This window comes from Pteronotus mesoamericanus, unplaced genomic scaffold, assembly GCF_021234165.1.
Source record: "Pteronotus mesoamericanus isolate MK-2021 breed Mesoamerican mustached bat unplaced genomic scaffold, CSHL_Meso_final scaffold_1066, whole genome shotgun sequence".
Lineage (NCBI taxonomy): Eukaryota > Metazoa > Chordata > Mammalia > Chiroptera > Mormoopidae > Pteronotus > Pteronotus mesoamericanus.
The window spans coordinates 1933391-1956984 of record NW_026555299.1 but is presented as its reverse complement, the minus strand read 5'-3'; the positions used below and the strand labels follow the sequence as shown (position 1 = coordinate 1956984).

General features: G+C 36.7%; 1 protein-coding gene across 11 annotated transcripts in view; it reads right to left on the bottom strand.

Moving 5' to 3' along the window:
- PHF21A (PHD finger protein 21A) overlaps positions 1–23594 on the bottom strand; it is a 159915-nt gene that overhangs the window by 93897 nt on the left and 42424 nt on the right. For all 11 annotated transcript variants that reach the window (XM_054587091.1, XM_054587098.1, XM_054587090.1 and 8 more), the window contains one exon: positions 22133–22198. In XM_054587091.1, coding sequence (XP_054443066.1) covers positions 22133–22198 — 66 coding nt within the window. The remainder of the gene's footprint in view (positions 1–22132; positions 22199–23594) is intronic.

The following is a 23594-nucleotide window of genomic DNA, read 5'->3' as shown; positions in this document are numbered from 1 at the left end:
TTTACATTCCCACCAGCAATGCCTGAGGAGAAGATAACTGACGGGAAACCACAGAAGGAAGGCCATTAACTGGGTGCCTGCTCTGCAGAATGACAACTTGTGTCACTGACAACAGAGAGGAAAATGCTTCACATCAAGTTTTAGAAAAAAGCGGTCCTGGCTGTTGGGGTATTTTCCTCTTTTCTCCCCCTTGCTGAGGCCCAGGCTATGGCTAAGGGAACTTATGTAGCTTTTTACAGACTAATGTTGCTCCTATCTCTAAGAGAAAGTAACTCAGAAAACCTTGCAGAGACAGGCTTTAAAAAGTTCTCTGTCACTTCCCAGATTTAGGCAGTGAGGTATGTTGTCCTTTTTTGAGTCTCCAGAACTGGTATGTAAAATGTAAGAGCTTTTATATGCCAGGCCCTCACCACTGCCTTCGGCGCATCAGGCTGAGCCCAGCCCAAATACATACGTTCAGTACAGGTCAGGCATATGCTAGCTCCGACACAGTGTACTCCTGCATAGTGGCATCTGCAAACCTAATAGAGGGAAACAGATGGCTTCTAAAGGGGGAAGAGAAGAAAAACAGAAGGTCAGGTAGGAAAGGGTGGGGGAAAGATGGGGATAGAAAGAGAAAGGAGAAGTGTATTTTCTGGTTTTGCTCTTCCCACCTGTCACAGCACTTTCCTTGCTGGCTGCCAGCATGCTCCCTTGCAAACACAGCTGCAAGTGACAAAGAGCAGCCACTGTCCTACTCAGGGGGTCCGTTCCATGTTCCATATTGCAAACCGTACTGAAATGTCAACTGCTTACAAGACAGGGAATTATACACCCATTAGAACCATGAGTAGCAAACTACCATCTATGTCCAAAAATTAGCATCGGGACCCATAGGTTCCTTACACAGTAACATAAAGACTACCCAGAAAACAGTAAAAAGGCAACAGAATCAAGAGATTAAGGACTAAGTGTGGCTTCTTTTAATTTTGTAGATTTGTCAGACCTGCGGATAACGAAATCGATGTAAGACTGTCTTCTGTTATGTATTTCATGTTCAATTTGCTGTGGGGCTCTGCTCTTGTACAGTTAAAAGAAAATTAGTAAGTCTTTCCCAAGCAGAATTAGGGATTGCCACTAGGGATTGCCAATGGAGGGAAATGCTTCACACCAAATTTTAGAAAGGAAAGGGACCGCTGTTGGGGTATTTTCCTCTTTTTCTCCGCCCTTGCCAAGGCCTAAGCCAAAGCCAAGGCAGAGGAACATAAGCAGCTTTTTCCACACAGGCTAATGCTGCCAGCAGTGTTGCACTGGCCTTGCTCACGGCAGGAGAAGGCGTAGTGACTAACACCGCTGGGTCTTGTTGAGGAAAAGTGGCTGGCTTCCTTTGATCAGCGGAGTAGTGTGCTGATCAGTGTGATTTCCCTGTTCTGCTGACTGTGAGCGTGTTGGGGAGAGCAGGAGAGCTGGCTTCTGAGAGGCCCATGCAGGGAAGCAAATTCCATAGCTGCTGGATCACAGAAAGCAAGGGCTGACCTGGAAGCAGACACCTTAATTCTGCCAGCATGTTGCTTACTGATAGAAGGATCTCTGGGAGGGGAATAAAGTAGGTGCTTCTGTAACTAATTCATCGATTGCAGTACTGTACATAACTGTTAACCACAATGTTTCAGACCTGAGTCCAAGTTCCTAACACTATCCTTTAGAGAAGTTTTCACTTTCGTTCGATGGGGAAGAGGAAAAACATGAGTGTTAGGATTTTTTAATTAAAATTGAAAGAACAGGAACTCGTAAGCATATGTGGCTCTTGGCACAGTTTTTGAGACAAAGAAGTATGTCCAGCACCTGAGTGCAGGACTACAGCAGCACACTCTTCTCTTTTATTTGCCAGAGAAGCAGCTGCTGGATTAACACAGTTAATCTGCTTGCATGCTATACAGATTTCTTCCCTAGTAAATTGCAAAATTTACCTAAAGATAAATATAGCAGTTTCCTAGTTCTCTGTTCCATTCAGCTGCTGCTGAGAAACACTTCTGTTATTTCCAATTTCATCAGCAGATTGTACTCCTTCCTGGGGAACAACAGTAAAAAGTAGCTTTCTAAAAGCATAGTCTCAGAGGTAAAATACACCATATTTAAATGACTTCTAAAAAGGATGACTTTCCACCTTTAAAGTTTTAATTCTTGATACAGTATGTGATTTCTTACACTAGATCTAATCATTGCTGCTTTAAAGAGTAAATAGTCAATTGCAAATTGAGCAAATTACTTTGGCTATCCTACTACCAGAAATGAAATGGATTAGGTCAGCAGGTGGCATGTCATTTCACTGCTGCCTAGGGGCCCAAAATACAGTTAGGTCATTTTTATTCTTGTGACAGCAGGAATGAAAACCAGAGCATTTAACATTACCTTCTGCCTCCATTCTCATAGCCATCTTGGACACAAAAGAGTTTACAGAAGCCCCTAAGCCTACTCTCCCTCCAGCATTTAGGCTGCTTCTGGCGCTCGAGAGATAGCCAAGCTGAAGCTACCCAAGGAAATCTGGGACAAAATATCTGACTCTGATCTTCAGAGACACAAAGCTTCTTGTCCACACCGTAAAGGGAGTTCTTCTTAGTCATCCTTAAGTATATCAACATGCCATTCCACTCTATAGTACTTTACTTGAAGGAAGAGTGTGATCATCATGTCTCTACTCAGCGGGGTGAGGAAACTTCCCAGTCTCTGCTCCCTGGGGGAGAGATACTGGAGGAAGAACCCGACTTAAGCCAAGAAACAAACAAGGAAGGTGACTGGGGAGTGAGCGGGGCGGGACACGCAGGAAAAGACAGACAGGGTAAAATGAGAGAAAAATCCTTCCATCCAGAAATCAAGAGCCTTTTGCAATGCTGGAACATTTAAATAACCCAACAACAGCTTTTCTGTCAAGCTTCCTTTCCCCCACATGTATTTCAAATTAGTACTGTAGTAGAATCAAAAACTACAGTAGCCTCCCAAAGCTTGTTCCTATGATAATAAGTCAAAATGAGATCAGATTATTTAATTGTGTCTAGACTCTGAGATATTATGAGGTGATAACACTCAACTTGCCAGGAAGAAGGAAAATGAGTTTTGATATTAATTTACAAATTTCGGGATTATATGTCCTGTCCTTAGACAACTATATCTTGTAGCTGCATTCTCTTGCCATTTTTAGCAGTATCTACATAGTAAAACAGAAAATAACATCAGCTTTAGAATCAGAAGTCTAGGCTCAATAACTTACTGGGGACTTTTTTGAGGGGTGGGGTCTACCTAGTATCTTTCTGGAGAACTATTCTCAATACATGGACTGATCAATCCTGCTACAGAGGAGGCATGCAACCCAGACCCGGTCAATGACAGGACTCCAGTTTCCTGGCCACAGTGAAGGATGACTGGTTCAAGAACAAACCTGAAAATCACATCCGTGTCTTATGCTGGTATTTTCAGAAAAAAACAAAACGAATGACAAAAAAGACAAAACAAAAAACCTTTCTCTCTTCCCTGGGGTTGATAAAATGCCAAGCTGTAAATCAAGAGCTGCCAGAGGCAACCAGTGCCAGTACAATACAACCTGTATCCAGATAAAGCCAAAAGAAGCAAGTGTCCTAAAACATAGTTTAAGCTCCTAAATCCAGCCATGCCTGAAACCAGCTACGTCCCTGAACTTACCAGTTACATATGTCAATGATTTCTCTTTTTTGCTCCAACAACTTTGAGTTTTTACCACGTGAAACAGAGTCCTCACTAACATACCAGCCAAATGACCTTGGACAAGTCAGTCAATGGCATGCATATCAGTTTCCTGAACTCTAAGGAGGGGGAAAAATCATGTTTGTTTACTTTACAGAATTGAAAACTGTTAAGTACTACACAGGAGGCATTGATATTTTAACTAAAACAGACTGTAGGGATAGAAGGAATAAGATATTCATGGGGCTAAATTGCTCCTAGCTGCTGGTGCTGATAAGATAACATTCTACTTCTATTAGTTTTCTCATCATTTGCCCTGGTGGGGCCTCTGAAATCTTTATCAAACCAGTTAATCACCTAGTAAATCTTTAAGTATTTTCCCTTTTATTTTCAGCTGACAAGACTTTCCACCTTCCTGGACATCTCTGAACGAGCTACCTAAGTAACATACCATGATGGATAAGCAATGGGACCACAGTCAGGGAAAATTAGCCATTCCATTTTCAAGGGGTGTATGTGTATCGCTCTCTCTCTCGCGCACGCTCTCTCTCTCTCTCAGGGTCCATGCATACACACATGTGCTGGGAGTTGAACTTGTAAAGGTATTAATTCTAGCATGAAGGCAATTCAGGGATGAAAAGAAGCTATTCCTATACAGATGAAAATCTAAGTGCCTCAACTAATGTACTAAAGTGCCGAAGCATTAGTAATCTAGGAGCAGAATTGAACTATTAGGATTATACTTTGAATTCAAAATTCATAACTAAATGTTATGTATATTTTGGAATTCGTTGTAGTATCCTGACAAATGCTTAGTGTAATAGATCACATCTCTCATGGATACCAGAAGGAATAAAAAACTTTCTGTAAAAATGTACCTGTTCTACAAAACATTAATATGAAAGGATTATTATTGGTGAAACAAATACCTAAAAGTAAAGGTACTCACTTCTAGTTCTCTTCTGAGTGATGAAATGGGCAAGTAAATAAACAAGAAAAGCACAGTTATATTTTGCAAGAGCTGAGGGGAAAAATAATAAATGCACTACACTTTGAACTTTTAAAGTTTCTGGGCCTAAAGATTAAAATATGAACTCATTCTTAATAGATTTTATTTCAAGATGTTTTCAATATCTTTGACATCAATTAATTTTGTTCATTATACATAAAATTTTAACTATATGCTATGACCAGTAAAAAGAACCCCATGGCTCAGCACTTCCTAATCTTAATCAGTGTTTCATATAAGCTAAACGTTAATATTTTAAAAGCAAGTAAAAGATAAGATGCTTTTCTAGAGGCTTCTGACTCACTAAAACATTTCTGAAAGCTAAAGTACATTGGTAAAAATTGCATTCTTTGTAACTATAGAGAAAAATCAAAGAATTTCAATTGTTATCCTTCTTGAAAATTTTTTTCTAAAAGGAAAAGCTGAAAGTCAGAGTATTAATATGATAGTCATTCTTACAAATTACATCATGTAGTTTCTTCTCTAGCAAGACTCAAACAAATCATTAGTTCTGACAAACCAATACCATATTAACTTGTTCCCAGATGATTCAAGAATAAAAATGCTACGTCAAATTGGCATGAGGTTATCGGTTTCAGTCTGGGCAATATCAAACAACTTTAACTAAAATCAACTTGCCTTCTCCTACACATCATTTTAGGCTGCGGCCCCCCTCCCAGAAATTCTAATTTAACTGGTTGAAGATGGAGCCTTAGATGCAGCATATTTCAAATGCTCTCCAGGTTCATCTAGGGTACAAGCTAGGGATGAGTACTACTAGTATACAGGCAGATGTGGCTTTGGCCTTCAATACAAAGATTAGTTTTTATTTTGATAATTATCCTACTAAGGTTGAGAAAATCATTACTATTTAAATCACTATACTTTTACTAATATGCCACTAGAAGGTAGTAAGCTCCTGAAGAAGAGAAACCCTATGAGCCAAGTTCAGCGCTGAGGCCAAGTTCAGTGCCTAGTACAAAACAGAGGCTTCGTAAATATCTGTGAATGAATGAGTTAAAAGCTGAAAAGCACATTTCAGTTTCAGTAGCCTGAAGCAATATAGTAGATGCTTTCTTAAACCAATGATGATAGAACCAGTGCTTAATGAGGTAACAACAAAAAAAGTCATATAAATCAGTAAACCAAAACATTTGCTATGCATACATTAAGCATTTTAACTTAAATGGACATTCATTTGTAATATAGGACCAGGCCCTTTGTATGGATCTGTGTGTTAAATAGCGTCAAAATATCTTTCTTTTCCTTCATAAATCACAACCATGATGCATCCTCTATCATTTTTCATCTTTGGTGAGAACTTAAGACATTGGAAGCAATCTGAATGTAGAATTTAGGACATTAATATTTTATTCCATTCTTTTATAGTTGTCTTACTCAAATGTATTAGAATTGGGCAGCAATTTTTTGCTAATCCACCTTTATCAACTCTTTCCAAAGCATTTAAGTTGGTTTTCGGGGGGGAGGGGGAGCTTTGTTTTTCATAAGTCACTAGTTTACATAATAGTTGAATCACATAATTACAATAGCAAGAACAAATGACCTAAATAAGTTTGCGAAAAAACACAACTCACTCTTGATAACCATTATACAACTGATGGAAGATGTGTGTGAGGACCCTAGACAGCAACCTACTGGCCACAGGCAAGTATAAGAAGTGAGAAGTAACAGTTAAGCCAGTGAGTCGGTTGAGACTTTTTTCTCCGCAGAGCTTTTACTGTTACACAAATGCTAGCCACAGGGTTCTTCGCATTGACCTTTCCAATGCTGTAGAGTGGACGACTCCTCTCTTCACCAGCAGATCATCTGAACAGAGATCCAACAAAAACTATCACCAGGGCTTACATACTGCATCATCAGGCACAGAGGCAGCAGGAGTTGAGGTATCTCTTAATATATAAAACACCCCAATGATGTACATCCAGACTCCCTAATTCACATGTAAGGCATTTATAAGTTAACTATTGTGGGACCCATTAAAATATAATAGATGAGCCTAAAAATCAGAATTTTAAAAGTGCTCATTATTTTACTTCGAATCTTTGTAGTGAAAGCCTCAAAAGGATACCAACAATAGGTCTGTTTTGCTTATTTAGAATCAACTCCCATTCAGCAGATGTCTCAAAAGAGGACATTCTGGCAACAAAGAACTACTGCCACCAGGAGGCTCTGCAAAGTACCTTTTATTGAAAGTCTTGAAATTAATATTCTTGCTTCTTTATAGCTAATGTGATACCTTTTCAAATACACAAATTTTCCATGGAAAGTTTTTTTCTAGTAAGTTACAGAATTCTTGCTTCTTACTCCCAGGTAATAAGACCGCAGATTTTGAATTTTGTCTTGTAAAAAGGAAAGAGAACTATTAAAATATTTTTTTTAAAATCAGGCATGAATTTTGTTTTTATTTAAACCTTTCCCAATAAAGCTTCTAATTCTAACCTTATCTCTACTTATGTCTACTGGACATCTGGAAGAAAATTCTGAGAGCAAAACAGACTCTGTATTTTCAGTATCTATAAAAAATGAACTCAAGTTATTTCCAGGTTAAATATGAAGGTGATAACAATGGTAAAATGAAAATTTTCACTTTAAAGGATCTGTAAGCCTTGATTGTTTTCAAATTAGTCTCAACTAGCATCACAGTCAAGATTTTTTTTTTAATCCCCACTGAAGGACATGCTTATTGATTTACAGAGAAGGGGAAGGGAGGGAGAAGGAAGGAGAGAAGCATCCACTGATTGCCTCTCCTATGTGCCAACTGGGGACCGAACACACAACCCAGGCATGTGCCCTGACTGGGAATCGAACCCGCGACCTTTTGGTTTATGGGATGATGCTCCAACCAGTTGAGCCACACTAGCCAGGGCCACAATCAAGATTTTTAAAACAAGGACCTGGACTTTTAAAGAACAGGTCTTTGTTAACGTACTTTTTAAAAAAGAGAGAGAGTGGAGAAATTTGTTAATAACTGTTAGTTTCTAGGAATCTAAACTTGTTCAAGATGGATACTTCACTTCTATTTTCCATGAAACTTTTTTAACCTGTGTATTTACTTCACCAGTAATGGCTCTCCCAATCAATGAATCAGGAGTTAGTTGCAAAAATGTAATGCAGATTTCATAGGTGCTCCTGTTTTAAAAGACCTTTAGACAGGGAAACATTAAGATCTGCTATAGAATCCTTATGTTTTCTGTTAGTAAACAAACCAAGTGCTGTCCTCCCCAGGGCTCAGTTCCATAAAACAGGTACATTATTTACAAGCACAAATAGTTAGCCTTTTGCTGAGCTGATGGGCTATTCACTTGCCTATTTTAAAAACTAATCAAGTGCTACATCTTATAAAGATAACTGATTTTATTTGCTCTAGACATAGTAGAAAAATCAAGATAAAGTACTGGGGAAAAATCCTAAAATGTTAGCACAAAAAATAATCAAAATATTATTGGTATTAGTATGTTTTGGTTTACAAGAAAACCATAACTGAGGGGTTTTTTCCCCTCCAACTTCATATTGTGTTTGATTAAAGGAAACAGAAGAACAGTTCTTTTCACTACATCATGTACAGTGGACTATTAATGCTTGAGACTTTTTGTTTCCCATCTTAGAACGACATAAGTAGTTATTATATCACTGCACACATTCACACAGCTACAATCTTTGGGTGTCTATGAGTTTTATGGGAAAGGGTTTCCTATCATTTTAGAATAGCCTTTCTCACCCAGGATTCTTCACTGGACTCACAGAACACAAACACTTACTTCAGTGATTATTTTCTCAATTATCACAAGGACAGTATATAAGTAATACCATTCTAGATCCACAGGAACATTATTTCAATACATATAAAAGACGCCAAGAGCTTTAGGGTTCAGTTCTCCCAGGGAACCCAGGCTGGTTTAGAAACTGCAGAAGATAACGAAATTCCTTGAATTACATAGGAAAACTTACACTTTTTCTTCGTCATGTTTTGCTTCCTGAATAGAGAAAAAAAGAGAGAACTGGTGTCTCTTTTAAAAATGTCATCTATCCTATGGCTTGAGCTAAAATAAGTAAAATCAACTAAAACCCTAACTCCAGCAGCAGTGAAGGGTCTCACAAGCGCAAACAGACAGTAGGCTGTTCTAGAGCTTGCCCTAGCTCACTTAAAGGTCTGCCCCATCCAAACTGAGATCAGGTCTCACGAGAAGGCACTACCCACTAACCCTGGCTTAAATGCAACGCAGATTTTCCAGGTGAAAGCCGACTCAGGGCAGAAAGTATAAAAATGATTCGTGGGGGAGTTTTCCTCTAAAACTTGCACAGCACATTTTCAAACGTGTCACTGTGTAGACTTAACTGTTAACCTTAGTGATAGGTACACAGCACTATCTGGAAAAAAGTCTAATCTGTTCTTGATGGAAATTCAAGACACACCTCCTTTCCTACTTTGCTAAGGTTTTTCTGTCAGTTAAATTTTCCAATTGGAGAGGAACTCTAGTCCTGTAACATCTTACCCACAAGAAAAGTCTCATCGAATGTGAAGGATCTCACTTATATCTGCAGAAAACAGAAACTTAAGAGAGCCACTGCATGAATACCTCCCTGGACTCTACTGCTGCCCACCACAAGGGTGAGGAAAGGGGAAAGTCAAACTGTTAATATGCTAGGATATCAAGTACCATAACCTCACAGCTTCCAATCACTTAAAAAAAAATGAATGGATATATCCAACAAAGGGAACATTATGTGTATGCATTATTTGCTTTTCACAGTAGGCTTAACTGTATGTATTATACAGTTGATACAATGAAATTTGATTAAGATTTTAAAAGCATATGTTAAATGTTAGTTCAAAATGTATCAAACTTCTAATACATGAATGAAAGAAAGGGTGTGACTTAGTCTTAGGTACTGACATGCTCTCAGCATCTAGAACCATACCTGGCATATAGAATGTGCTCCATAAATACTTGCCAAATAAATTAATCATTAAAACTTTTCATTGACATTCACGGACGGATTTCACTAAGCATGTTAAATAGCTTATCTTTTCCAAAAATAACCCTAAAAATGGACACAATCTTTTGAGAAAGCCAGCAGGTACTACATAAGGTTACAGAAGGTTTTGGGGATATTGCCTAAGTCACAGATCCCTTTCTCTGAGAGGTTCTCCCTGATTTAGCTATGCCTATATCGATGACATGGTCCCCTGGCCAAAAAGAACAAGCCAGTGAGTCTGGGATGGCCTTCTGAATAGAGAAGATACAAACTTAGAAACTGTGCAGTTGCCAGAACCCTTCTGCCTGCCATGTGTACAGAAAAACTGAGGATGCCCGTCTGTGGAGAGGGGAAATAAAGCAGATGCAGGGAAGGACAAAAAGAGACAAGAGACAGAGACTCTCCAGTTCCAGTCCCAAAAGATGCCTCTGGGTTCTTGAGATGCTCTAATATGGTTCCAATCAATTTTCCTTTATGCTTATGCTTAAGCTAGTTTGATTTAGATTCCTTTACATACAACAAAGTCTTCACAAAAACATGTTTAAAACATCATTTATTTACTCTGAATCCTGTCATTTTTTCACAGGCAATTATCAAATTATTGTCCAAATAATTTATGTCTAGGGATGTATACTGCAGAACTAGGCATAAAACTGGGAATAATTCAAATGTCTAAAAAGAGTGAACTGACTAAACTCCATGCCCACATGATAGCATACTATCTAGCCACTAAAAACTAATACTTTTTTTTTTAACAAACTTTTTTAAAAAGATTTATTTATTTTTAGAAAGGGGAAGAGAGGGAGAAAGAGAGGGAGAGAAACATCAATGTGTGGTTGCATTTTGTGCACCCCCTGCTGGGGACCTGACCTGCAACCCAGGCATATGGGGACCCTTTGGTTCACAGGCTGGCTCTCAATCCACTGAGCCACACCAGCTAGGGCTAAAAACTAATATTCTTGAAGAATATTTAAAAATGGGAAGAATATATATTCAAAATATATAAAAATAAGTATTTCAAAAATATTAAGTGTAATACCAATCTCAATTTAATTTTTAATACAAAGGTATAGCATAGGAAAAAAGACCTAAAATACAGAAGTGAGACCACAGCTAAATTTGATTTTTCTCCTTCCTGAATTTTCCATATGAACATGCATAACTTTTAGAATTGGGGGGGAAAATGTTTAAAGGGACGAGAAATGACCATCTCCAGTGCTAATAGTTCAGTCCCTCCCACAGGTATGAAGGAAAAAAAAGAAAAAAGTTATATTGTATCAACAACTTTATTTATTTAAAAATCAACTCATTGATTTTAAACAAAAGAGACTATTTTTGAACAGGTGGATTTTAGGTGGAAGGAAAGACTACCTCCCAGCCATTATTTGTAATTTAGTAAAAATTCAGAGGGCTAGAGCTTTAGAAATCAAGCTGCCCTGAAACAAAAGCAGAAAGAATAAACAGTAATCAAGGAAATGGGTATGCGAGGGCCCTGGCGATCTAGCTTTGTCCTGTTCATACCCCTCCCGCTGCTCTCCCTTCCCCTTGACAGTCTAGTAAGTTACTTCTCACCAGTACAATCCACCTATGCCTTTGGATAAATATAAATACTACATTGTTCTTTGACGTTATTTTAATTTATAACAGCGTGGAGCCACACAGCCTGGATTCATATCTGGCTCTACCACTTACCAGCTCTGAAACTTGGGGCACATGACTTAATCTCTCATCAATAAAATGGGGAAAGCAGTACCTATCTCCTAGGGTTACTGTAAAAATGAAATGAATTAATATATTCAAAGCACACACAGAAGTGTCTGGCAAATAGTAAATGCTATATAATTGTAGCTACTCCTAACACTATATTTAGCATTGATACTAATGAAAACAATAGTACAAAATGCTTTGTTTTCAAACCATACAAGCTGACACTCTGATCTTCACCTGACAGAATCTCTGCTGTAGCAATCCTAAACTACTTGTTCACTGAATATGCCCCACTGTTACCTATTACTGTGCCTTTGCACATGCTGGCCTTTGTGCCTGTAAGGGCTCTGTCCATCTAGCAAATCCCTACTCATCTTTCAATGCTCAACTCAGATACCAGCTCATTGTGATGGCTCCCATGATGCCCCACCAAGAGAACATCCCCTTTCTTTGTACCGTGCATGTTCTGACTTCAAATTTATTGTAATTATTTACATACACGTCCATATCCCCTATGAGAGCCTGAGCTTAGACAGAATAGGCTCTAAATATACATTTGTTGGAACTTAAATAATTCAGGGAGTAATCATTTATTCATTTACTGAGAGCCCTTACACGGATGAACAAAACAAGTAAAAGTCCCTGGCCTCATGGAGTTTACATAGTTTCTGGGGCTTTGAGGATGGTACTAGAAGGTATCATTTTAAGTGCAGAAGGGACGTTATATCCTATGGGGCTAAAATCATGAGTAGTAATATGCTTCTATTATGTTTTACTGTTGTTGTTATTATTATTAGAGCCTAAATTTATTATCCACCCCAAAGAGAAGAGCAACCAACTAAAAAGGACACATTCATCTGTCCTGTAGGCTCCTAAGGAATGTCTTAACCAAAATTCAGGGTCACCGCGTGGCTTGTACTAAGGAAAACGAAAAGGGAAAATTAGAGAGGCCCAAGCAGAGCCCCTAATACAGCCTTAGATGGATGGGAGGCCAAAGACTTAGCAGGTGACCTGATTCAGGAATCCAGGGTAATTCCACAAAGACTCAACATTCTATCTAATAATAAGTCCAGACTTTCATTTTTCTATTTAGTTTCCTATTTAGGTTTATTTCTATTTTTAATTGACTATATATACATAGCTTCAAAAATACTACCACAAGGCTTATAATAAAAACAGCAGTCCCTTGGGTCAACCCTCTCCACCTCTCTAGTCCTGTGTGCCTTTCAGGAAACCATTTTCAACTCTTTTAGAGGTTTCTTCAGGTGTTTATCTTCTTATTTTAAAATATATACTCATTGTGATTTCTTGATTTTTCACTTTAAAAATTACCAAACATTTTCTACTGAATACTACAGGTGACTGAAATCTAGTTCTTACATCACCTTACCTCCTCCCACCCCCAGGACCATCACGGTCACATCGCAACTTTCAGTTAAACCCATATTTAATAAGGTCTGTATTATTAGATCATGTAAATAACATTCATTTGTAAGACAATTAGTGTATGATGAGTATACTTATATCCTTGTTCATTTTATTATTCCTAGAACTAAAAATGTCTCCCTCTGTCATTTGCCTGGTTGTCTATATTCCTATCATTAATTCTTTCTCATATTCGCCAAATAAGCTCTAAGACATCTTTAAGTAATGGTTCAAAACACACCATATAATCTATCAGTCCATTTTTTTCTTGGCTGTATCTTTCCTAGACACCTTTGTCCTCCTGTCCAAACCGGCTGTTCTCTACACCTATTTTACAAGTCATCTATGTTTTTCTTTCATTGAACAGGGGATTGTCTTCAACCCTCTTTTGTACTGGATTTCCTGTTTTCTGGATCCATGGCTTCATCTTTATTAGTTTATTTTCTTGTTTTGACAGAGAAACTAGTAGCTTCCTCAAAAAGGGCGCATGGGTAGTGAGTTTTGTGACTTTGTATGTTCACACTGTCTCTGTTCTGCCCTCATACTTGATCCAAAATTGGGTTAGGTATACAACTGTACATTGGAAATTACTGTTTTCCAGAATTTCAAAAGCATCATTCCACTTAATTTTAGCTTCCTGTGTTGCTGCGGAAAGTCTGATGCCGTCTGATTCCCAGTCCTTATTCATAACTGTTTTTTCCCCCCTCTAAGGAAGCTTTTATTTAGGATCTTCTATTGCTGTTGTTCAGCAGTTTCTTAGTGATGTGCCTTGGCATGTGTAAGTGTGAGTGTTTTTTCATTCATGGTTTTAGGTACTCAGTAAATTCTATTTTAATCTCGAATGTATGCTCTTCACTTCTGAGAAACTTATTTATTAGGTAATTTTTTCTTCACCATTTTGTGTTCTCTATTTTAGAATTTCTACTGGTCAAGTATCAGACCTTCTGAATTGATCCTCTAATTTTTTTCTCTTTCACTGTCTATCCCTTTGTCTAGTCTATGAATTGAGAGATTGTGCAAATTTCATCTTCCAAAACTTTTTTTATTATCAAGAATTCTGTATAGAATTTACACCTGAAACCTATGTAATTTCATTAACCAATGCCACTTCAATAAATTCAGTAAAAATAAAAAAGAACAATTTTCTAATTGTTCCTTTATTCCTAGCATCCTGTTCTTGTTTCACAGATGCAGTATCTTCTCTTATTAATCCAAGGAGCTAAAGTTATAGTTATTTTGAACTGCTCCTTCCAATTCTCTGGGTTTGTTTTCCCTTTCATGTTAGTGACCTCCCTTAAATAACTGAGATTCTTGGCTGTTATGCTCAAATTCAAGAATGAAGCACTAAGGATGTGGAGCAACCAGAACACTCATACACTGCTGGTAGGAATGTAAAATGGGACAACCACTTTGAAAACATTTTGGCAGCTTCTTTAAAAAGTTAAAAATACACCTACCATACCACCCAGCCACACCTAAGTGTTTACCTAAGAGAAATGAAAGCATATCTCCACACAAAAATTTATATATGAACGTTCATAGTAGCTTTATTTCTAACAGTTAAAACTAAAACCAATCCAAAGAGTACATACAGTGTAAGTCCATTTATTAAAATTCTAAAATATGTAAACTTAATCCATAATGACAAAAAGTAGACCAAAGTTTGCCTGTGACAGGACTGGGTGAGGGGGGAGGAAGAGAGAGATCACCAAAGGGCACAAAAACACTTTTAGAGGTGATAGGTGTGTTCATTATCTTGATTGTGGTAATGACTTCGCTCCATCAAAACTATACTCTTTTAAAAACTGTTTATTTTGTATTAATTATGTTTCAATGAAATTATAAGAGAGGGAGGAAGCAAGAGGGAAAGAAAAAGAATCCAAAGTAAAAGAGGCTTTAAAAATAATGAAGTGCTAAAAGTGAACTGAAAACCGTAGGGCTAGTATGTATGTAAAAGGGCCTTCTCCTTACTCAGTATACAGCAGATCCTTGAATCACATGGATTTAATCTGCATAGGTTAAAAATTCATTCATATGTGGATTTTCTTCTATATATATGTGTGTGTGTGTGCAATACTGCAAATGTATTTTCTCTTCCTTATGATTTTTAATAACATTTTTTCTCTTTATTCTAAGAATATATAATATATATATAACATACAAAATATGTGTCCATTGACTGTTTATTATTATTGGTAAAGCAACAGTAGGCTATTAGTAGTTAAGTGTTTGAGGAGTCACAAGTTATTTGTGGATTTTTTCCCTGCATAGGGGGTTGGCGCCCCTAACCCTCACGGCTGCTCAAGAGTTAACTGTACACCCTGTTGTCAGTGTGGTACTCACGCCTGCCCCAGGCTATTACACTGTGCCTAATTTCTTCCAGTCAAGTACATCTCTGGTTAAATTTCTCTAGAATAAGGGTTTACAAACTTTCTACATGTAGGCAGGTCTTTGTCACAACTACTCAGTTCTACTGTTGGCAGCACAAAAACAGCCATAGACAATATTTAAATGAAAAATATGGTTATTTTTCAGTAACTTTATTTACAAAAAACAGTTGACAGGTCAGGTTTGGCCCAGGTGCAGGCTACAGTTTGCTGACCCCTGCTCTAGCAAATCACACTAGTCTTTCCATCTTCAGAGAACTAATCAATCTCTCCAGAAATGATGGCTATAAAATGCTTATAAGTAAAGAAGATAATTAAGCAAGTAAAAAGGGGGAAGGGAAGTCATAAAAAGGAATACTGGAAACTTAAGAAGTCATATATAATCTTATCAGCTATTAGCAGCAGATGAGGCTCAGGGGCAGTATTCTGATAACTTGCAAACACTGTTTCATCTGATGAACTCACATCTAGGACAAACAGAAAATCAGAGTAAGAAAAGTGTGTGTCTTCAGAAGTTTTCATGACAGATGTTCACAGATTGCTTCAAACAGTTACTTTTCCCTACCCTGGCTTAAGTTGGGGGCTTTAGGTATGAAAAATAGTGTAGGAGATTTCACTCTATATATTAAAACAATGAAATACACATTCCATGAAAATCAAATGGACCAGTGGTTTCACATAAATATTAGAGAGGAGAGATGAACTGTAGACTAAATCCTAGGGAACTCCTAAGCTTTGAATAAAAAGATGAGGTCAGATTCCCTTCATAATTCAAGGATTTCTAAGAAAATAATACTTCTAAATTCTAATGTGATGTGCCAATCACACTAGTTTGGTTGTGAATGAGAGAGGGTAAGATTCTATGGTTACTGGTAACAGAGGCTAGAGATAATCATGTATCAGGTTACCATTATTAGACTCTAAGAACTAATTTACTTACTTGACTCCAAGGCAATGAAGCCTAAAGGCAATGTAATTATTGTGCCTAATGTCCTATTTCAAAAATACTTGATAGATAAAGGTCCACAGAGTAATTTAAGAATTTACTAAAGAAAAATGAATGAAGAGTACAGTGATCTGGATTCTAGTTCTGAATATGACACTGATTAATTATATAATCATGGCTAAGTCACAAACAGTCCATGTCCCAGTTTATATATTACAATGATGTCCTCATGACTGAATTAAATACAAAATGTTCTAAGCTTCTTTAAAAGTAGTACTTTACATGTAAGATGAAGGTGTTATATACGAGATGAAGTTGGCCACCATGACTAAAACCAACAATTTCCCTTTAAAAAGAACTTACCTTCAAAAATATTTAGTGCACTCAAAGATATGTATTCATTAACTTCTAAGAAGCACTACCCAAATATTCCATAAATAGGAAAATAAACATATAAGGGATTTAATAACTCAAAACCTATCACCAAGCCTGTTATAGCCAGGAACAGAATCAAACTTCCAGTGTGCCCTCACATCCATTCCTATGTTGTTCTGTGCATCAGACCCATTTTACTAAATATGTTCATCTTTAAAATGAGAATGGTTCCACAGATGGCAACAGTTTATTAAACCCAGAAAAGTATTTCATCTTGTATTAAGTTACACATTATATAAGGAATAGAGACTATAATTTTTAAACATGGAGTCAGAAAAGCAAAACGGTAGAAAAGACCAAAGACTATGAAGAGGTCTACCTCTCAAAAAAGAGTAAGGAAAACATAAGAGTGAAAGAAAAACAAAACCTAAAACCAAAAAGGTAATTCTGTAGAATACTGTGGAATATTTTTAGCATGGACAAATGGCATGAAAAATACACCTCCAGAAAGCATCAGATCTGTCTTACTCCATTTTCCAATTAGCAAAGCGTTCTTTTCTCCCTATAGGTTATCTCCTGAGAAAAACTAGGTACTCTCATATATGCTCTTAATCTGATACAGCCTTTTCTAGGAATAATTAGTAGAAGTTCCCCCACCCCATATAGTAAAAGTGTCTTTCATATCCTCTCACTAAGGGTGGTCACCAGACTATTATTCTCAATTCTTCATAATATCTCTGTTACAAAATTATACATTCATACCCCTTGTCTTGACCTAAGGCTTGGCCACATGATTTGTTTTGGTTAATGAGATGTTAAAAGACTCGATGCCGGCAGAGGCTGACAATGTGTTTTGGTAGTCTGGCCTGTTTCTTGCATTCCGGTTATAAGCCATGAAATGAGTATGCCCCAGGTAGCTACTGCCCCTTCATCCCTTCATGCTAGGTCTCAGGATGAACACATCTGGAGTGGATCTCACCCTACCCACAGCCTGGTGGCAGGGCCAGCCAACCCATGGACTGAAGCACATGTGTCTGGCCAAGCCCAGCCTTGATCAAGAGAACTCCAGGTGATCTTAGTCTCAATGTGAAAATAAATATTTAGTGTTATAAGCCCCTCATTAAAATACTAGTTTGTTATATACAGAACTGTTATGGCAATAGCTGACCAATACACCGAGTAATCTCACACCAAAGAATTTATCCTAATGCAATCACAAAGAAACAGATTCACCTTTATACAAAGGTGTTTATTATAGCAATATTTATATTAGTGAAAAACTGGAGAACATCCTATTATCAGCTAAAGGAGGAATAGTGAAATAAACTATGATCTAGCTAGACTATTAAATATTTGAAGCTATTAAATATCATGTTTTTAAAGAACACTCAAAACTGTAAGATGTTCATACTTCAAATTTAAAAAGCACAGAAAACAAGATGTACTGTTTTTAAAAATTATCTACAAGCAGAGAAAAAGATCAGATGGGTTAAATAATTCATTTAAAAAAAATACAAATGCTTTTCCATGCTAAATATTATCTTATGCTAAATATTATACTAAGTACTATACTCAGAATAAAGTAAGACGAACATATTCCCTGACTTCCAGAAAATCACAGTCTAGTGAAGAAGACAGATATTTTTAAAAATAACCACATACCTGTAATTACAAATTGTAATAAGCTACTGTGGCAGAAATTACTAATTATCCCCAGTATTTATTCCCCCTTCTCACTCAATATCAGAGTCCCTGAGTTTTATCTGCTGGTGGCCACCTGGAATAGACTACACTTCTGACCTTCCTTGCCCTTAGTAGACTTAAGTTCTAACCAACGGGATCTAATTAGAAGTGGCACACGCAACTTCCAGTAAACATCCTTAAAAATAAAGGGCTTGCTCTTCATTGCTTTTCCCACTTCTTACCAGATGGAGCAGCTATTTTGGAATGTGATGTGGAAGCTTCGTGCTGAGAATGGCAGGGCAACAGAATAGGAGGAGCCTGGGTTCCCTGACACTGTGGACCACTATCACCAGCCAAAGTCCTTCTATAGAACTTTCACATGAGAGATATAAAATTCTACCTGGTTTAAGCCATTTTCACTTGCGAGTTTTTAGTCATTCACAGCTGAACCTAATCCTAGATGGCATGGCCATCAGAGAAAAATGAAAGGTTCAATGAGAGATTATTATAGAAATAGCTGATTTTGACAGGAGGAAGGGGTTGCAGAAGTAGGCCTTCTGAGGAAGTAACATTTAAGCTGCTACCCGAGGCCTGGCCAGGAGAGCACCAGGTGAAGGGAGATGGGGTGGCAAAGTGTTCAAGGCAGAGGAAATAAAAAATGCAACTGCCATGGCTTGAGCCTGAATCACCACAGCGAAAAGCAACATACTTTGGGATGGTAAGATTGCTTCCGCAATGAATTAGAATGAGCACAGAGCACTAAAGCAACTAAGTGCTTTGGCTCCCGTATCAGAACCTCTACTCTGACAAGCTAAAGACCACATACGCATATCAAAAAAAAGGAAGGAGGGGTGAAGAATGAGAATAAATCATATTAAGGAAATTAATAACTACTTCCACCCTTCAGTATTACTAGTGTTTAAAATTGTTGGATTTTCTGATTAAAGTGGTTCATATACCAGGAACAGACAAGATTTTGGTGTTAAAATTTTTTTAATGTTTGTTGTCTATTTCTGATTATAAAGGAAACATACTTACTGTTGAGAATTTGGCAAATATGTAAAAGTATAAAAAAATAAACTCCCTGTAAATTAATCACATTCCAACAACACTTTATACTGACACCATTTTTATACACATTTACACACATCTATACCTATAACATACACAAAAATGGGACTGTAATGTATATAAAGTTGTATTTTATTTTTCATTTATTTTATCATGAGCACTTTCCTATATCATGAAATTTCTGAAACCATAATTTTTAGTGGCTATGTAATGTAAGTTCTTTAGATGATCAAGTCTGGAGATTCCTGAGTTAAAAACTGTCAACCTGGCCCTGTGGATCAAGAACTTGACTTTAAAATCTGCCATGGAAAGTTTCTAATCAGAAATCTCAAGTTACAGTTTGAAAGCATTGGAACTTCCTAACCAAGAATTCGATGAAATTCACTGGGTTTTAGCTATGAAGGATGCTCCCTAAAAATCGTATCTTCCCAAATACAACAATTTCATAATGTCTTGACAAAGAAATTGAGTAAGTATCAAAGAATGCAGTAGCAATAACAAATAAGAACTAATAAGTGCTTACTGTAAGAATGACTATCTGCAATATTTTGTTTTTTTTAATAAAGCAAAGTGAGAGAATGTATGCCTCTATAACTTGTACAATTAAGTTTTCAAGTGGATATAGAAAAAAATGATTACAGAAAAATGCATATAGAAAAAGAATGCATACAGAAAATAAACAATGACAAAGGGTTAATCTTTGTTAATTCTGAAATATGACATTCTTTGAACTACTCTGTATTTAAAATTTTTCTCACAACCAAAATATTTATGTTAAATTAAAATATTAGTCACGTAAGTAAGGTAATTCAGATTTTAGTTATTAAAGTTGAAGTAAAATCATTAAGTTTTCCCAGAGGTTAAGTGGATCTTGTGAGAAAAGAAAAACAAAAAGCTGGGCATTCAGCATTAGGAGTTTGTTCTAAAATTATACTATTCTAAATTAAATATCAATGTTTCATGTTGAAAGTAAGTGTAAGGAAGGACCAGCTTTTGAACTTTATAGCTGTGTTTCCTTCAGGTGCTATCCTCCCTGAAGGAAATGATACAATTTCTGTTCTATCAAAAAGGTTGATCTAATCGTTAGACAAATAAAACTGCAAGACTGCATTTCATTTTCTGACTCCAGCTCTCTTAACTTTACTGATGCTAAAACCATTTTTTAAAATTCTAGTTTCTAAGATCCCAATTTAGTCCAGAGGACGGTTTGCCACTTGATACATATATGGTTGCAATTTTCTATTAATAAGCAAGGTCCGTAGTAGAAAAAAAATTAAAGAATAAAAAGTTACAGAAATAAACCAACTCTTTATATCAGCGCTCACAAACAAAAATTTTAAATAAATGTAAATTGTTCTTAATTGCACCACTGTCCTCAAATGTAGCCCTAAGATATCTTAATTTTGCAACAGCATTCCCCATCCCTTATTCTACTAATCAGTTCTCACCTTTTTTCTCTGGTGGAAAACGTGAATTTTTCAGCAAAAGTGACTCATTCATTGGCATCTTGTCAAACTAACCCTGAAACTATAAGGAGGCTCGTCGCTAACAGAATTCCAAAGCTAGAACACTTTCACTATCACACATCATTTTGACTTCACAGGACTGACTCGCTATCAGAGCCAAATACATATTAATAAACTCTGTTCATATTTTTCCTTAAAAATTGTGCGCCACCATACCTCCTCCCAATTTTAGTTTGGCAATTCCCTAATCTAAACATCTTCTATCTCTGGAGAAGACAAGATGGGGCAATGTAGTAGCTTAAAAAGAGGAGAGGGGAGAAAAAAAGTTGCTTGCTCAGCTTGAAAAATGTCTATTCTGAAACATTAACAACTCATATCTATTCCACATCATTCTCAAAATTTATTTCTCCCCTTACTTACAAGAAAATTACACAATACAATACACAATAAAAAAAATCTCCAGAAATAAATTACTTTCACTGCTATTATTTCATTAAAGTTTAAAAAACAACATGAAAATCAATTACTGAGAACTATTCAGCCAAAAATCAATGAGATATCACTAGCATTAACTATCAATGGCAAATCAGCTAATCATTGTGGTTCACACGTTCTCCTCCACCAAGACAGAAAACTGCTCCTTTTAGCCAGAGGAAAGGTGGCAGGGAAGGAACAAGAAAACAATGATTTGTCAGACTACCACAGACAATTTCATATCGCTCTATCAATTGTCACACTCCACCTGGTGGCAAGAGCTGCCTCAATTGGTGAAGTGGAGGTTATTACACAAGAAATTCCAAAAAATACTTTCCAGATGTCCTTAGAAAGAAGCAAGATGCTCTTCTCTTGCTGTATACAGAATAAATCTAACAAGGTTCAACCAAAGTTTTTCACAGAATAGTAGGTCAATATCTAATCAAAGATTAACATAGAAGTTGTCACAATAATCACAATGGGAGACCTATATTTAGAGCAATCTATTTACAATCATTCTTTCCATCCTTTTTAGTTGTCATCTCAAGCCTTTAGGATAGGTAACAAAGCACATCCAGCAGCCCATACTCCCACTAACTTTCTTTACCCTTTTCCCCTATGGGTAAAGTACAGAGTTTAATTAACAGAGTTAACAGCAGCTTGCCACATTGCTCTTAGATATTTGCCAGTAACATATACCCCTGGGATATTCTAGATAATGATTTCAACCAAAAATAAAAATAGATAAACAGAGCTCAAGCAAAATTAAAACTGAGTCTGGCTGCCCACACTTATTTTCACACATGAGGAAAAATAGCAGTTCTCCTAGAAGTCTCAAGCAGACATATCTTTAGAACACAATGTTAAAAATATGCCCCCCTCCCTTTTCCCCTACCTGTTTCTCACTCAAAGCTGTGATTTTGGCTTGGAGCTCATGAAGCTGTTTCTTTAAATCAGCATTCTGATTGGAAAGAAAAAATATCTGTGAGAAAGATATTTTATTTGTTAACAGAATAGTAGCAAGAAGACTTTATGCATATTGCATTACAAATGATGAAGCAACCTTAAGCGTTTAGCCAATCAAATTCATCATGCATTAAACTGTAGTTGTATTATCACTACCTAATGCATATATCCTAAATGTAGTCTCCTAACACTAGAACAGGGCCAGCTCCTTTGCGATTGTTTTAAATTATAAGTTTTATATTTTAGCATCTGTAAAATAGTATTCCTTTCTACTAAAAATGCTGTTATTCTTTACAGAAAGTATCAGTTGACAGAAAACCTAAAGCTCCACTAATCAGACAAAAGCAGGAAAATGGACGTTGTAAGCATGAATACACTGCCTGCTTAACGGCATTATCAATAAAGATAAGAGGTTTTTCTCTACTTGCCCTCTCCCTTATTTAGTAGAGTACATTTGTTATTTTAGCCTAGATTTGAAAAGCTGTCAGTGCTGCAACTGCCTTAACACTACATCATTCAAATTAACACACTGACTACCAGGGCACTTTCTCAGTTTTCAAATTCTAGGATTTAAAAAGAATACTATTTTAGATGAGATACACCAAATATTCTTGCCTTTTACTCAAGTGGGGGGAGAAATCCAAGATTAAAAAAACAAGATTAATGCTTAATGTAGCAGCGCAGCCTACTAGCAGACTAAGTATCACCTCAATGAGAGACCAACTTTTTCTTCATCATTTCACATGCAATTCTTTCAACTGGCTCTGCCTGATCTTCTGCCAGGTTAGGGCACACATCCTCCTTCTCATGTTTACTCCATGTGGCCTTTTTTCATAAATGTGTGCGGATATAGATATAGATAGATATAAATATAGATATAGATATATCATCCACAGGCTTGTCCAACAATTTACTGCCCCCTCAGACTTTTTACATTAAGATTACTGTTACATGACCACCAGCTATATAGAAGATGCTAAAGTTTTCTAATAATATTTCAGTTGCTGATAGTAGAGGTTACCATATTAAATATAAAAGAATTTATTAATCTAAGGTCTACTGCATCTTGGCTCCCTAAATCTAATTTAAATAATATATTTTTAAAATAAATAAAAATGGAGAAGCTTCTCAAGGAAGCTCGAGTGTCAAACAGAAATTAAGTGTGAGCTACCAATGGATTATGTTAAAACACTACAGTTAGGTAATTGGGTGCTAATTTTTTTTAAAATGACCATTATTCCCACTTCCAAATATCAATTTGCCTCAGCACCATTCCTGAATCCAAGAATTTATTTGACTTAAATTCACAAGGCATGTATGGTATGTTTAACAAGCTAAAGATATATATATACATATACCTGAGTGCCCACCAATGGGTCCAGTTGTTTTGT